General features: G+C 30.3%; 2 protein-coding genes and 1 long non-coding RNA gene across 5 annotated transcripts; all 3 read right to left on the reverse strand.

Moving 5' to 3' along the window:
- Positions 1-2,544: 2,544 nt before the first annotated feature.
- LOC119677577 lies at positions 2,545-3,088 on the reverse strand. Of its 3 annotated transcripts, none has more exons than XR_005252276.1 (3): positions 2,969-3,081; positions 2,727-2,821; positions 2,545-2,636 (listed from the first exon to the last, which is right to left on the reverse strand). It is a non-coding gene; the product is annotated as an uncharacterized LOC119677577 (long non-coding RNA). The 3 variants fall into 3 exon arrangements; XR_005252277.1 differs by having other exon boundaries at positions 2,552-2,636; positions 2,700-2,821; positions 3,077-3,088; XR_005252275.1 differs by having other exon boundaries at positions 2,552-2,636; positions 2,700-2,821.
- A 10,231-nt stretch (positions 3,089-13,319) lies between these two features.
- On the reverse strand, positions 13,320-14,452 carry LOC119676699 (von Willebrand factor D and EGF domain-containing protein-like). The gene is made up of 2 exons (XM_038087955.1): positions 14,413-14,452; positions 13,320-14,365 (listed from the first exon to the last, which is right to left on the reverse strand). The coding sequence occupies exons 1-2, from the start codon at positions 14,450-14,452 to the stop codon at positions 13,320-13,322; spliced, it is 1,086 nt and encodes a 361-aa protein (XP_037943883.1).
- LOC119676700 (von Willebrand factor D and EGF domain-containing protein-like) lies at positions 14,449-15,378 on the reverse strand. Its single transcript, XM_038087956.1, has one exon. It carries the CDS (start codon positions 15,376-15,378, stop codon positions 14,449-14,451), a length of 930 nt encoding a protein of 309 aa, XP_037943884.1.
- Positions 15,379-17,856: the final 2,478 nt, after the last annotated feature.

Raw genomic sequence — 17,856 nt, forward strand, 5'->3', positions numbered from 1 at the left:
CTTATTAAAATTAAAAAAAAATTGTTATATACAATTTTTTTAATATATTTTTATAAATAGTGAAATAGGAATAAAACAATAGTATAGGACTAGTACAATTGAAAAATAACAAACAGATAATTGTATAGGTACAAAATTATTAAAGATCTAATGTTTTTAAACAGTACATCATAAAAGAGTGACGTCTGACTTGCATGGAACATCTGGCGGCAACTATTAAGAATATGGAAACAATCTGTCATTGCAGTGTTGTTTCTTCCTGGTGATATTAGCAGCCTACTTTTATAATACAGTTCATTCCGTGACATCCAATCAACTTAGAATGAACAATTGGACATGAAGTTATAATATCCAATTCGGTTGAACAAGCTACCGTACTACTATTCGTTAATTTTGTATATGTACTCGTATACATATATTTGTTTAGAAGTCCAAAAAAACACACACATTTTATTCTTTAAAGTGCTGGACTAGTTCAATTATCACACAATGCGCTGCTTGTATTGTTACTGAACTTGTTGTATTCCGAAAGTAACGCTTGTTGCCTTCTAAATTCCACTGAGCCACGTTTCCTAATATTTACAGTCACTATATTAGAGTAGCGTTTAGAGTCCCTGAGTTTATAGTTATACACCTGAAGATTATGTCCCGTCTTTTATTTATATAGTATGAAGAGATCAACTTAATATGTTAGTAAAAATAATGTTGGTAATATTTTGACGTCCAACACTATTCAACGTTCGACAGCGCAAATGTAATGGAGTGGTATATAAAGTTCTGCGACCGAAAATTCTATTGTACTACCATCTTCTAGCGTAACCCAATGAACCATTCTCATAACTCTCAGAAATTTAAGACTTAGATTTAAGATTGGATTTAGAGTCGCTAATTACTTAATTGATTTTAAGTAAGATACTACACATGGGTCTGTTGGTCTTGGAGGTCACTTACTTTCTAATTAACATCTTAATATATTCTTGGATAAGCAAATAAAGCATTCAAATATTTTGTTATAAAGATTATCTAAAAGCAATATAGTTTGTTTTAAGGTCTATATAACTTTATTTAGCTGATCCTTTTCTAGATCAGCATATCAAAATGAACGCAATTTCGCATAGGTCCAACATTCTGTCTGTCTATTACGACAGACATAGAATATTATGTTATTACTTGCTCGATTGTTTATTAATACTATAATTTATCAATACTTTAATCAATTTATTTAAATAAAATATATTCAACGTGACGTAGAACTCAAAATATCAATAAGCATAATAAATATAATCAACACTCCAACTAAGTAATTGTATACATAAATATTAAAATGCAATTTACAGCTTGCATCACTACTCGTACTTAGCTTTAGAAGTAATCAGCATACAAATGTGTGCAATAATATCTTGTAGTCTGTAGTCTGAAGCACACCTGACTGATTCTCTACGTACTATTTCAAGATTTTTATTTTTATAATAAAAATTTTACTTTTGATGTGCCAGGAATTAAATTACATCATATCGATTCGCGTGTTGCAATATTGTTTCACGCATCTTGCACAATCTGTACGCATGTTCTCGGGAACAACTTTCAGACTGTAATTAGCATAGCCAAGGTTGCCACATGTTAGTAAAAGTTTCTCGAAACGATCGTCAGTGTTTAGGCAGCTTTTACGGTGGATACAATATCGTCTTATTTGCGTGATATATTTGTAATATTCTTGTTAGACTTAACGAAGCACTTAACAGTTTTTACTTTGGATCAAATTGCAAATCTTAGGATTTTACATGGTCTTCTCAATACTCGTTCCATGTAGGAAGTTTAGAATATTATGTTATTACTTGTTCACTTGTAAATGGTATTTTAGTTACAACATGAATTTACCAGTTGGAGTAATGTCATCCTGTAGCTAAAGTTTAATTGACTGTATCTAATTTCTGTTGTTGTTTTATTATGAAGAAATTTTTAAATTTAATATTAATGTTGAAATAAACTTATCAAAGAGAAACGGGTGGAATCATAATTGATATCAAGATATTTCATTTATAACAAAATTTGTTAAAAGTAATTCCAAATATTAATAGTGAGGTTGATGATAATCGGTATATTAAAGTTGGTTTAGTTCAGTATACTACAATCCAGTAATGCTGCAATACGATAATAAGTTGCAGGTCGATCAGACTCTGATAGCAGTATATAAAATCATTTAACCTATAAAAAAAAGCAATCGCTCTATATAATCTGAAGTAATTAATGTATTATAAAGAGATAATAATACAGAATTAAGACTAATATGTTATAGTTTCTTCATTCAATAAAAATAAAACCCTGTCTACTTCTTTATGTGTTATAAAACACTACCATTGATTGGAAACTAACTATAGTTACATATTATTGTAATTAAGTATTCTTCTTTGGGATCTGCCACCTTGACGTGGTGAGTAGAAGCAGTAGTTACGTAAAACCTTCGAGCGTTGCCGGCGGTAGCATGCTACTGGTAGGGCCGCCCTTGCCGGTGAGGTCGGGAGTCAGTACTCATAGGAGGAGCGACCTATTTAAAAGTGACCTATCACTACGTGCAAAGCTTACAGGACTGATATTGCGCTTGTAACCCATCATCAGGGCTTTGCTCCCTTTTTTAACTATATTTTACAGAAATAAAATATGAGTCTAAACACGATTGAATTACAGTCTCTAAGTGGTACCTGTACTTATACGGCGAATCTACTTACTTTTGCAGCACACACAACGGATTTGGATATACGAAAGTCACGTTTAAAAGATCTCTTCGTTAGGTACAACTGTAACCAGATGGCCCTATGTTTCCCTGGGAACATAATGGAAGGAAGAAGAAGAAGTATTAAGTTTCGGTGTTAGATTAATTAGAATTATTTTTTATTCTAAATATTAACTATTATAAAAATTTTTAAAAATACTTAGACCAAAATAAAATAACATTATAAAATGAACTAACAATTGAACAAAATTTCTAATATTTTTTAACTCTTTAAAGTGGTACTAAGATAAACTTCTTTAGTCCAACTGCACAATAGTAGCAATATTTTTTGAATAATTTTAAAACAATTGAACAAAACAATTGACACAAAATATATTTAAAAGTTTTATTTAAAAAATATTTTTTGTTTTGATTTTAGTTAAAATAAGCAAATATTGAACAACTTGAAAATCATGGCTAACAATGTGAGTAGCACTTGTCAATTATATTGAAAATTCTCTTGAAATAGTGAACGTGTGCAAAATATAGGTCGCCAGTAACGCAAAAGCCGTAAAATAGTTAACTCGAAATCTGTTACAAATTTTTAAAGAGTCAAGCTTCAATTTAACACCTTAACTCCAAACCGATAAAACGGCAATAACCATTCGAAAAATGGTTAATCAGTCACAAAAGTTCATTGAGCACGATTTATGCACAAAAACCAATAAACAATAAACAAACTTAGTTGAGATACAAGAAAAGACAAAAATGTTCATTAACAAATAGAAAAGATTAAAACAATATATACGTATATATATAAAATATCAAAAATTTGTATAACTTGTGAATTGCTTTAATTATTATAAATTTTTATTTAATTTTCAAATATTTTTAAATTAATTTTTAATTAAATTCAAATGTTAAACTTTGTCGAAACATTTATTAGACAATGAAACTGTTTTGCGATTTTGTTAAATTTGTCAAATAACAAAGAATTTCAACCAAAAGAAATTATAAACGCTTCGACCTTCAACGGGTGAAAGTTAAAAGATATTCTGTATCTCAAACAAAGATCGAACATTCTAGCCACAAAAAAAGACCAAAAGAATAGCGTCAATAAGAAAAAATATTGGTCATTAGATATTAATGACAAATTTTCTTTTCAATTGCCAAAATACGTAAACACTTTCTTACTTCTTACCCACTCTCTGTGTATTTTTTGTTTTAATAATCTTTTAAGCCTTTTAAATTTATTAATTGTAAAAAATTTACTTGAGCTAATTTTAGTTTATAAATAAAACAAACTAAAAAACTAAATAAACATAGACACGTTTCTATTACGAACAAGGGAAATTTAAATATAAATAATAAACTGAGTAATCGATTTTATCTGCTCGCAAGTATTGCTACTGGAATTTCGATTAACTTTTTACTTCAATATAACTTTTGCCATTAGGTGTGAGATACAGCATCATTCTAATAATTTTCTAATAAGAAAATTTTCGATGATATATTGGTACTAAACTGACATCTATCGAAAGTTAAACTAAACTAAACTATCACATAAAGGTGTCCAGTGTTGACAATTCGAATGCTATTCAAACATGAAACTACACGTAAGCGAAATTACACAGTCTACATATCACATAGTTCATATTATGTAGATGGTGATATGCTTCTGATAACAATACAAATCATTTAAATTCAGATCATCACTTTTACATCATGATTTAGTTATCATATGATGGTAGCAATCGGAATAGTGGATCTGTGTCACACCTTCATTATTTCCAAACAGTTCAGTCCTCCCAGATCTTCACTTTTACAATAAAATGATTTGGTGATCATATGGTGGTAGCAATCGGAATAGTGGATAGTGGATCACACCTTCATTATTTCCAAAAAATTCAGCTCTCTATCACCTCTAGAACAAACGCCATATCACATAGTGACTTTTAATCATTGTAATAGACTACTGTTCTTTGTGGAAATTTATTGCTCCAGATCTGACTATTTGGTTTGAATAGTGAGTCTGCGTTATCCAAACGCTATTATTGAACTACCTAACAATAGCTGAGTAATGGTTAGCTAGCTTCAGTTCTTACGTTAATTGAATTTCATAAGTTTAAAAGTGCAATTCGTAAGATAAGTCCAAGTACGGAGCGTTCATGTGAAACGAAACTTTAAATTTTCTTTGACACTTTCATTATCAGTAGCAATATTTTCAGCTGTGCATGCATTGATATCTAATGCATGATATCTAAACTTTAACACAACTGTTGCAGACTCAGATGCATAAATTTGAAGCTAAAATCACTATTAAATTTTCATAATATCAATATTGTAGAATAGCAAAGCTTAAACCAAGCAAATGATGCTTTGGATGACAGTTCTATTTGGTACACGTCCCTAAAAGAGTGCGGCCAAAGTAAAACCGCGAAACGGAGACTTTTTCATTAATCTGGTATAAACTAAAAATGCCGCCAATAACATAATATATTCTGGTACACGCATAAATCAAGTAATGATGCAAATTATATAAATTCATAAAAGAAACGTGTAGCAGCTTCTATTTTTTTAGCATATGGTAAATCTTTTTAATGCAAATTAAATGTTTTTAACAAATTTGACTTCATAGAAATATATTAAGATGTACCAAATTAAAGAGCTACAATATGTACATGTTTTTATATATATTCAATTTTACGTTGATCGCATCTTTATCAAACTAATTTTTTTTATTCAAGTCAAAACATATAATTTATATTTGCTGTTATTTCCATTATTAAAACACTCTATAATTTGTTTATCAATAAAATTAGCATTTATTAATATTTCGTTAACGAAAACCTTTCGATAGCATGAAGACAGTATGAAGACAGCATCAACTCCAGTTCAATAACCTACAATCTTTATTTTATATAAATTTATAATTTTATTTACTTTTTTTAATGATGAAGCATTTTGCCATAATTTAAATTTATTTCTAATAAAAATTTAACAAATATTCTGCCTTTTTTTATTTGTTGTTTTTGTTTTTATTCAAAGATTGAATTAATACATATGCTAAGTATGTTGTTTATTTAATTTAAAAATGACGCATACTTTTAAGCATTTCATTGGAAATCATTAAATTAAATAAAATTTATAAAAACAAAAACAAACCAAAAAAAAATAAATAAATAAAAACATCATTAAATATCTAACCACAATTCAAGAAGTAAGAAGCTTCTGACCCAATGTTTTAGGAAACATAACTTCAAATTCAAAAGACTTAAGCTGCGAACTTGTTTAATTATAGTTTTTATGAAACAATTACGATGACTAAATTATTTATACGAAAATCCGTTTTAAAAGTGAGATAATTTTTAACTTAAAACCTTACCATGCTAAAATAAACAATTTCATTAAAAATTTTAATTTGACAAGTCAAAAAATTTAACTTTACGACAACAAAATTACTATGCTTTGTTTTTTTATATTATTAAATTCTTTTTTTCTATATCGGAAGACTTGGGCGCAGACAGAAGAGAAGGGGGAAGGGGAAGGCGAATGGTAGCAAAACTTCATTTTAAACTTATGACAGGATATTGTATTATACTAAAAACTAGGCCGAAGAGACATTTGTCCTATATAGATTAAGATTATATAGATTCATTAAAATTTAGTCATTAAAACTTAGAATCTTTAGACCAGCTATACTCAAAAAAAATAATATATCTGCATTATAAAAAATATTGAAGACATATTCAAAAGAATTTATAGAGAGTGCATAATATTATTTGATACAATATACTGTGTAAATACTTAAAAATACCCGGAAGAATTTTTTTAATCTAATGAGAAACGATAAAAGAACGCTTATTAAAAAAAACCTATTTGACTTTCCACTAAAAATAAAAAAAAATCCTCAACATCATTTACTTTTATTGACTAAACCAAACATTGAAAGTGTAACAGTTGCTGACGTTAGTAATTCTTTATAAAGGAATAGTTTGTAATATGGGAATAGATATTATCTTAATCTTATTCAACAATTTATATATAATAATTTTGTGTATTTTTCTTTTAATTTATTTTTACTTGCTTTTTTTCCAGGATGACTTTAGCATCGATGGCAATCTCAATGTATTTCAGTGTCTTAGCAAGTGTGATTCGCTGGTGTTATATCAATATGGGTTTGTAAATAATATTGCTGATTTTTATTTGGAAGGTTTGGAAGGCCTTTATTTCATTTATCAGGAATTAATTGCGTTTTGTAGATTAGTAACTACTTTTCGTCCTTATTTTCTGTACATAACATGACACTATCATCTGAATAGGTGGCAATCATGCTTTTTTATTGCAGAAATAGTTCCCGATTATATGGGTTATAATGCTTTAGTACTAAGTTAGCTTAATTCGATACATATGCTGCTATAGCTTCGAAGTTCGAAAATGTGTTTCCCTGCTTGACCCGGAAGTATCGTGAAATTATATAAAACTCCTACAGTAAACTATATTAATATGAGGAACAGTTTTAACTCGTATATTAAACCTTTCTGCCATACCTTGTGAAATACTTAAAACAAGGTATTAAGGAAGATAGCAGCATACTACTTTTTTCTTCTTTAGCGTTTCTTTTATTTGTATTGTTATTCTATTCTATGGACTTATTCAAGTGTCGAGTGCTTGAATAAGTAGCGAATTGATAAAAAAAACAATAATTTATAATAGTAAAGTATCTATACTTTACATATGTGTATACACTTTATATACATATAGCATATGTAGTCGGTGAATTACTTAGTATGACTTAGGACTTGTGAGAATTGATAAATTTTATTTTTATCAAAATATTTTCTATCATTATGTATGAGTTATGACCATCTTTCTGCTAATTTATAGATTCCATCAAAAAAACATTGTTTGTATTTTGTTGTGATCCATTTATACAGCCATTTTTTGATTTCTTTGTGGTGTCTCAAGTGCCAGTCTCGAACAGCGTTATGCATTGATCAAAACAAATAGTAGTGCAGAAAGAAATCTAAGTCACTTTTTAAAGATTTCGATTTAAAGTTAAACATAGTCACTCATATGTTAGACCTAACTAATGGGGAAGTTTGCCTTAATATTATGAAAATTTCACAAACTTATGTGTTTAATAATATGTATATTAGTTTCTTAGAAGTTAGTAGCGAGTGACTCTGGTAATATTTTGAAATATATTACATCTATTAAGCAAATTGTGCCTTCTGTCGATTTTTAAAAATAGTTTCTTAAGAATATAATTCACTACATTTATTTAGAAAAAAAGTTAATTTAAGAAGCATAAAATATAACTTGTAGAAACAACGTAAAAGTTGAAGAATCGATTATATTCGTGTATGAAGCTGGAATTATATTCAACTCTTCTGTATGAATTTCACCTACGCTTTTGAAAACACACAGAGTACTTAAATACTAAGTACTCTTTTATTTAATCTTTCAATTTTTAAATTTAATTCGTGATAATGAATTTTTAATAATATATTCATTTAGTCATTTAATCCTATTAATGTGAGAAAGGTTAGCTACTTTTTTATAAGACAGTCAAACAAAATTGGGTCAGTAATGCTCTTTACAGAAGAAAAGAGAAATTATATTAGAAGTACTGCATATACATAAATTTATATTATAAACAAAATATTCATATTGGAAATATGAGGTGAATATTTTAAGGTGAATTTACTTTTCTAATTGTTTTATAATTTCGACATAATAATTACATCATATATTTAGAACTGATTTTTAGTAATATTTAGTGTTTTAAAAAGTGAAGAAAAACGTGACATTTATATATTACATTATAATATTTGGAATCTTCGTTTAAATAAAGGTTTGAATATAACATCCGCATTAGTTTACAAATTTATAACCGCCAAAATAAATTTTTTCCAATTAATCAAACCACTAATTCGAGTCCCAGTAACTGTAGCCAAACGCTTTACTCTCTAGGATTAAGATTTAAATAGACATTCACTTCTTTTATTGACTTTGGTGCTGCCACAAATCGTGTGGTGTGCATTAGCGTCACTTCCAACGATGAGTTGCTTCTTGCTTTTTACACTGTAGTCCACTAGTCTTTACAGTGATAGGAAGTCCAGGTCTTAGGAGTCTCCAGGCAGGTAAAATGAGCAAACAATAAGCTCTGTCTTACTTACTTGGGTGTCCACAGAAATAATAGCTGCTACCTGGTCCTTGTTGGTGTGCTGTGGAATAATGAAAGCATTAATATCATCCCTTACCACAATACAAGCACGAGGTCGACCATGGCTGGCATGGTCGTACAGTAACTTACCATTTATTCCCTTTATCTGGTTCTCATATACATATGGCTCCTGGATAAAGGCTAGGTCAATCTTTCCAATGGAGTCGTTTATAGTTGCATTATATTGATCCGTGTGTTATAAGTATCGTGGTGTTAAGCTCTTACATTAGGTAACAAATTTAAAAATCTATGAATTTTATTGAAGTAAACATTTTAATGTTTCAAAGAACTAAATAAGTTTTATTTAGTATTCTTTAAAATGAAAAAAAGGAAGAATCCTCACCAATTTATCAAAGCTCCATCAGAGTTCAAACGGTTTTCTCCTGAATACATAATTTTAATTCAAAGTATAAATTATAGATTTCGTAAATATCTTTTCGTGTATTACATTACATATCCATTAATACAACCGTCATTGATTTGTGCTGCTCCCAATTCCAATTTTAAACTGAAGAAAATTGTAAATATTATTAACTTTCCTGCTTTACAGCTTCTATAAAACATGTTTATCGGCTTGACCTGTAAGAACGAATGATATCTCAAAACTAAAATTAGTTTTCAGCGAAATCGTTTATGAAGTAACCCAATTTAATCAGTAGCACCGCATTTACTTCACGCCGGATGAATACTCGGAGTCCGACTAAATAATTTTACATATATTTCAATGCCATATCTCAATGCTATTCTCGCAATTTTTCGTCTGCATATCTGGTATATAACTTATATATAACATATCGGAATTCCCCTAAAAATTTAAGTGTGACTTTTAAATTTATAAATTGACCTAAAAGAACGCTGCTACTATTTTTAGTTTTGATAATATTTATTGTACATTATTTTTCGTTATTCTTTTTTAAATTGAAGTCAAATTTTTTAAGAAATAATCTTCTCTTAAATTAATCTCCAAGAATCCATAAATTTTAAGCTGAGTCGCTGTTAAGAACGACAAATATATGAAATTCATATTAAATGTAGTTACTATACTATAGTTCGTATCATTAATGTTCAACATTTAAGTTATGATTTTAATCCATTTTTCTATAAATTCAATAAGATAACATTCTATATTTTACGAATAGCATATTTTTTATATTATTTTGCTATATTTATTGGTACCTTAAGACGCACATCGAAACCATCATCGTTAAGTAAGGATAGCAAAATAAAATGTGGTCTGTGTTGTCTTCTTCAACCGAACTGCATACCAAAAGGGTTGCTTTCATACTTATATTCGAACACGCATTAATTGAAGCATCTATGTCCAGTTAGCAACTGAGTTAATGTATAGATTATCTTCTTGTGTTTCCTGCAATCAGAAAACCTTTTTCTGAACTCTTCCATCGATGGTTCAGAGCTTCACATTTCTGTTTTTCTGAGAGCAGGTATACGTTTGCTGGCACCATTAGAGTACAAAGTTATATATTCACAGATTTCAACATCTATTGAGAGTTTGCGTGCAATAAAGCTTATAATTCCATACAATATCTACCCGTATGGATACCTTATATATACATACCTCTATCTTTAGCCAGAAACCTCTATTTCTGGCTAAAGCTGTACTGGTCACTTTAAGTTCGCTCTGATGTATGCGGATACTCCTGCTTTTCATCTCAAACATAATTTGTTCCAAAATATTGTTCAAAATACTTAACAAATATATGGGTCCGTATGAAACAAGTTATTCTGATAGCTTACCAGCTTTGAGCAGGAGAATCAAACATTCGCTAAAATCATTTTTTGAAAGCATTTAAGCCAGTCCTTCTTCTGAACATCTTTTGACCATCTTAATAAATACTATATTACGCTATATTTTTGCGGTTCAGTTTGTTCTATATACACTCAAAGCCTAACAAAAAAAAACCTAGTAAACTGTGTTTTAACACATGATTGAAACATTTTATTAAAATAAATATTGCAGATATTTTAACAAAAGATCTTTCAAAGTAGCAACTAGAGAAACTTATCTTTAATGACAAAAATAATAATAATCTTGTCAAATTGTTTTGGAATTTGAAAACTCTATTAACATTTTACAGTAGCTAGCACATCATCTTCATCTTGAGTCTAATTACTTCTAACAGTTCTACATAATACTTCATACTATACCATCGTTAATCCGCTTATGTTAGATATCCAGCAATACCCCAACTAAGCCCGTACCAAAGTGCAACACCAAAGATAATAGTAGCTACAACACAATATCCTATCTTCTTCCTAAAACGAACCAGTTGTAATAGTTCTGCGTGACCTTCATTATAATATTTTTTGACCAAAATGTCAAGACGTCTCTGAAAGACTATATGTTTTGCGCGGTTGTTTCTACTATATTCCTCTTTGAAGACCAGCGGAATGAATGCATTTTCTTCATGTACATTATGTTGCGGAGAAAACTCAAACGCGCTATCAGGTATATTCATTTGCCTTCTCAAGAGTATATGGCCGAAACGAATTTTTTCTTCAAACCTACGTTGCACACGATCTTGATATTTTGGAAACATTACAACAGCGTAACTACCACCAATCACTGGTAAGTCATAATAGTTGGGTAGTGCTATTAAGTGTAAATGTGCAGCATCAGCATCTCCACCACCATTACAAAAACGTCGCAGATCCATGCTTTCAAACTGTTTTATCTCGAACTGAAATAAAACTCTTCAAAATTAGTTGGCGATAAATTTAAAATTTTTATTTTCGCTGCCAAAAATTTCGAAACACACCAATAAAATAAATTTTTTTATATATATTTATTTTATCTTGAATTAAAATGTAAATCATACTTGTTTTTTCCTAAATATGTATTTAAAAATAATATAGAACATAAGTTGAAGAAGAAATTGTTAATACTTAGCAATCCGAATGCATGTAATTTTACAACCTTCTTTCCTATTCAACTTTTTTCAAAAATTATTGACTGACAATTAGAGATCTTGCTAAATCTGTCAGCATTTTATTTAGATTAACGCAGACTCATTTCAAGATGAAGATGTTTTTACTTACAAGAGTGAAATCTCAGTTAGAATAAAAAAAACTTAAATTTTTTTGGAAAAATAGCGTAGTATTACAATCTGCCAAAAAATTCTAATTAATTAGCCTAAGATGAAATACACGATAACTGGTAATAGAGACTTGGATCCAAACAGATGAAATGAGAACAACTGAACTAACTTACTTAGTTGGCCATTACAGACGTGAGTCGTTCTTGGCCGACAAATAGCCTCCGCCAGCTAGCTCGATAAGTGACTTGTTGTGGCCAGTTAGTAGCACCAAATCGTTGGTCATCTGGTTCTTGCACCGAAGATGCGGACGTCCTCTATCATGTATTCCACCCGCGGCTACCTAATCAAATACATTTCTAGCCGGAGCAGTTTTTTCCATTCAAAGGACGTGACCAAAGCCGCTGAATTTTTATGCACTTAACTATGTTAATGTCACAATATAACTCATACAGCTCATCGTTCCATTCGATACTCGTTACCAGCGCATAAGGAAGTATAGATCTTCCGAAAAGGCTCCTAACGCCTTCTCATCACTGTTGTGTACATGTTTCTGCACCCTACAGCAGGACAGGCATGATAAAAGACTGGAATAGAATGATTTTTGTTTGTCGAGAGAGGGTTTTACTTCCTAATTGCTTACTTAACCCGAAATAACATCTGTTGACAATAGTGATTCTTTGTTAAATCTCAAACGTCATTTATGTTTTCAGTTGAATATAACTAACCAACAAAGCGAATACGATATAATGACCCAAATTTTACTCATTTATTGTCACCCACCTTAAAATTTAAAGTTTCTTAGGAGATCATCTAAACTTATCTTAAGTCCATATAATATTAATTAATTTTAAAAATTAATATAAAATCAAAAATCAATATTACTTACTTAAAGTTGTTTGTAGTATTATTGTTCAAAAATATATTTCAATGCTCAAATGAAAAGTCTGAATCTAGTTAGCCTTTAAACTCTACTAAAACCATATACAATATGTGATTGTAATGATAAGGAATAAAACTGCGTAAAAGTTTAGAAGAATCTCTCCAAAATATAATTTGGTTTTTACATATTATTTAATACTTTGAACCAGATCAACTGATATTTATTTTTGGAATTTGAATCCAATAAAATAATATGTTTATGTTGAACAAACTAATTAAACTTATTACTTAAATTAAACCAAATTAAGTAAAAGTTATATCTGATTAAAATTTAAACACACGACATATCTTAACATTGTATTTATTTTGCAAAATATTGCGTCATTTTGTATTATACATATTATCAACAAATAAAAGAAGTTTAAATATTTTTATAATATTTATATTAAGGTATACGTCTACGTTCCGATGATCTATGTAAAGGTGGAGAATCAGTTAGTATTTGTTCAGATCCACTGATATCGTCATCGGTCTTAATAGGTGTTGGTTGGAAAGTTATAACAAAATTCGTTTGATTTACTTCCTTCCGCTCTTGTTTCGAACAATATTTTCTATATAACTTATAAGCCACTATAGCAGTTGCAAATAGTCCTACAAATGAAGATCCCCACATCACATATGTACATGGAACATGAAATTTTAAAAATGTTAGATTAATCTCTTTCAAACATGGTTGATCAGAAGTAATATTTGATATCCTTTGACATGAGTTACTTGTATTGTTAAATTCATATCCTTCAATGCAATCACATGAATCAGGAGCAACGCAAGTTGTATGATTTTTTTCACAAACTTCAGCGCAAATAGGTTGACAATTTTTATTTTCTAATTTGTATCCTTTTACACACTCACAGTTATTTGGTGATATACAGATCGATAAAAGTGGACAGTTTTTTATACAAATCGGTTTACATACTCCATCAATTTTTTGATAATCTTCAACACAACTACAAATGCCTGGTTCGGAACAATAAGCATTTGGAGCACATTCGTTATCACACTTTGGTTTACATTTATTATTTATCATTATATAGCCAGAATCACAATCGCATTTTTCCGGTGCTAAACATTTTGCATTTGCCGTACAATTATTCGAACATATTGGTTCACAAGTATTCGATATATTGGCATAACCGGGAGAGCAACTACATATTTCAGTTTCAGTACATATAGCATTTAGACCACAACCTTTATTACAGACAGGCATACATATATTATTCGACATTGTATATCCAGCATTACAAACACAGAGCTCAGGTTGATTACATTCTGAATTAGTTGGGCATTCTTTTGAACAAACTGGAACACACTTATCGTCTATACTCCGATAGCCCTTATTGCAATCACAAAGATTCGGTGCCACACACTTTGCATTCTCAGCACATTCATCTATACAAACAGGTTCACAAATTCCCGAATGATTGGCATATCCTGGTGAGCATCACAAATATCGGGTTCTCTACAGTAAGCATTTTCACCGCAATCTTTCTTACAAATTGGCCGACATTGACGTTTCATACTATATCCACATTACAAATACAGTTCTCAGGTTGCTTGCATTCTGAATTTTGGGCATTGTTTTGAACAAACTGGAACACACTTATCGTCACACTCCGATAGCCCTTATTGCAATCACAAAGATTCGGTGCCACACACTTTGCATTCTCAGCACATTCATCTATACAAACAGGTTCACAAATTCCCGAATGATTGGCATATCCTGGTGAGCAGTCACAAATATCGGGTTCTCTACAATAAGCATTTTCGCCGCAATCATTCTTGCAAATTGGTCGACATTGATCATTTTCATATGTATAGCCATCTTTACATTCACATTTGTTCACATCAATGCATTGAGCAAACTCGCCACACCCCTTAGTACACGTTGGAAGGCATAAGTTCGTCTCATTGTGGTATCCATCTTTACATTGGCAAACGTCGGGTGCTACACACTCAGCATTTTTTGTGCATTCTGCACAAAATGGCTTACATACTTTATCCTTTATATCCATTACATATCCATCGATACAATCACACTTATTTGGAGCTACGCATTCAGTAAATATTCCACAATCGAAACTGCATTTCGGCATACAAGTTTTAGTTTTATTATTGTCAATGTGTTCCTCATAACCATCAATGCAGTGACAGTTATTATCCCCTATGCAATTAGCATTGGCAGGACATGCTTCAGAACATAGTGAAACACACCGTTCTTCTTGTTTCTTAAAACCGGGCCAGCAGACACATTGGCGCGTTTTATGATTGCATGTTCCGTTCGGACAACCACCTTTACATGATTCTCTACAATGAAGTACTTTTTTCCCATTAATTAATCTTCTTGTGCATACTAGATCTTTATTCGCCCAGCTCTCTCTCAATAGCAAATTGAAAACAATTATAAATAATGTAATTTCTGTTCTTTCGAAATTTTTATAAAACATTCTTTCCGGCTTGTTCGGTAACAACGAATGACATCTGAAAACTGAAATTTGTTTTCTTAAATATATTATTTCAGCGAGATCGTTTAAGAAGGAATATAATTTAATCATTACGCGACGTACAAGTATAAGACTAAGTTAGTTAGCAATTAATCCCATATTTCATTGCGGTTTCCGCTAAGATAAGGTTGCTCTTAAATATTTTTATCGAGGGTTTGAAATTCTGAATTGAGTTGGAAAAAATTGTTTTTATTACTTTTAGTTCTGATAATATTTACTTTTCATTCATTTCCATTATTCTAATTTCAGTTTCTATTTTATTTTTCAGACATACGGTATTAAGTATACATTTACTCATTACTTAAAATTAATCGTGAAAAATCTTCAAATTTTAAGAAAAGTGGCTATTTAGAAAATTAAATGATAGTATTGAGTTCAACTTCGAATTATATCGGATACTTATTGAATGTAATTACTATGGTTAAAGTTTTTATATTATGAAATTTAAAACAGATACTGCTTTTGAACTATGATCCTATAAAATTCGATAACCTGACCTAAGTACACAATTGCCCAAATTTGTCTTTAATGACATTGTCTAAATTAAATTAGTTGAGATTAGCTAAAAATATTCAATTAAATAGACATTTCATTTATTTGTTTGAAAATCTCATCAAAAAAATGATTTAACGTAGAATTTACTCACTAGAATAAAATAATTAGAATAATATATGTATATTTTTTATGTTTATGTTGTAAATATTCACAATATACCAAACCTTGACACCTCATATTATTAAGTAGATCGATAGGAAATTGAGCTAGATGAGTACTATCAAACGGATGTAGAAGACTTGTAGATAGCGGAGTTGGAAAAATATCTGCCAATGGGTCTGCACTTCTAGTAACTGCAGTCCCGGAGCACTCTCCTTTAGAACGTTCGAAGGTATTCCAGTTGAGCGTATGAGATTTTGGACCAAGTAGGAAATGAGTATGCAAATAGTGGTCGTATTAGTTGCTTGTAACAAAGTAGTGTGATTTGCACATTTAGCAGAATAGCATTTTTAAGCTCATGGAGTTCAAGAGTGGCGTTCTTGTTAATGTGACTAACGTGCGAAATGAAATTATGTGAACGAGTGAAAACAACTACCAATTATTTTAGCCTATTTGGCCTATCTGCTATTTATATCAGAGCCTTCAATTCGAAGATTTATGTCTGAGAATTTATAGCCCCTTGGAGAGTCATTACCAACTTCAAACGGACATCTCGACTTAGCGTAGTTTAAGCAATCATCCGAAAAGCAGAGATGTTCCAGATTACGAGAAGATGCAAGGATATCCTACGTTTAATCATTAAAAAGCAATACTACCAAGAGAAGTAGAGAATCCAGAGTATTACTAAGTATCAATCCTTTTTCGATATCTAAGCTCGCCACGTTTGTAGACAGGGAGCTGGAAAGTCCATCGCTGATATTACTTTGGAAGAGATAAAGAGAAAAGTTATTTAATTTAATCCGAATTGGAAGTTAGTTGGACAGTACTGATATGAGTATTTTATCTCAAAAAAGTCATAGAACAGTCATTTTTAAAAATACTTAAAATTATTTCGAATATTCTGAAACTATTTAAATCTTTAATGAAGTCAAGAGCACGTCTTGAAACAGATTAAGATCCTTTATAAAGTAAATCTCTATGCTTTCTTAAGTTGTGCGTGTGCTCATGATATAATATCTCAAGAATTTCTCGAAATTATTAGAAGAAATTATTTCACAAGTAATTAAAATGCTGTGCTACGCTAGTATCAGAAAAAGTAAAATAAAATAAATTATAATATCACACATCCGAATGTGTTTGTTTTCTGTGTATAAATTTCTAAATCGCATTTACTTGTCTGCACTTCAAAACATTTATCAATTTGGTTAGTTGGAGTACTTGTAGCACCAGAAACTGATGGCTCTGCATTTTAATGTTTTCTGCGCGTTTTACTTCTTCCGCGATAAAGATTGATTATAGCAGCCGAAAACAAAATGAAAAATCAAATAAAATTTAACACGAAATTGTTAATTGTAGATTTGTGCTCAGATCTCATGTCTGCTAAAACATGCTGATAAAGCCACGTTCCTACAACTGCAATGCTGAACTTTTTATCCGGATGCGTTCCTGATGCCAATAGATTGATCGTTTCGCTAATTTTAAGTGCGTTTTCATTACACTTTTAAAATTCTCCCCATAACTCATGCATGGATTTATGACTTTATTTTGCATGCTTCATTAGGTCGTCGCCTATAAGAATAATTTAAAGACTTTGCTAAAAGCAAAAAGTAGATTTTTATGTTTCTCGGTGGATTATACGATTGCTTTGATTGCTTATACCATATTTCAGGATACGAATTCAGAAGGTGGACACCACTCATTAAGATAAGTTATACATAAAATAGCAGTTGCAGATACTGGTTTCTGCACTACGCGTATATGTTTTGC

Source organism: Teleopsis dalmanni, chromosome 2, assembly GCF_002237135.1.
Source record: "Teleopsis dalmanni isolate 2A chromosome 2, ASM223713v2, whole genome shotgun sequence".
In the NCBI taxonomy this organism is placed as follows: Eukaryota; Metazoa; Arthropoda; class Insecta; order Diptera; family Diopsidae; genus Teleopsis; species Teleopsis dalmanni.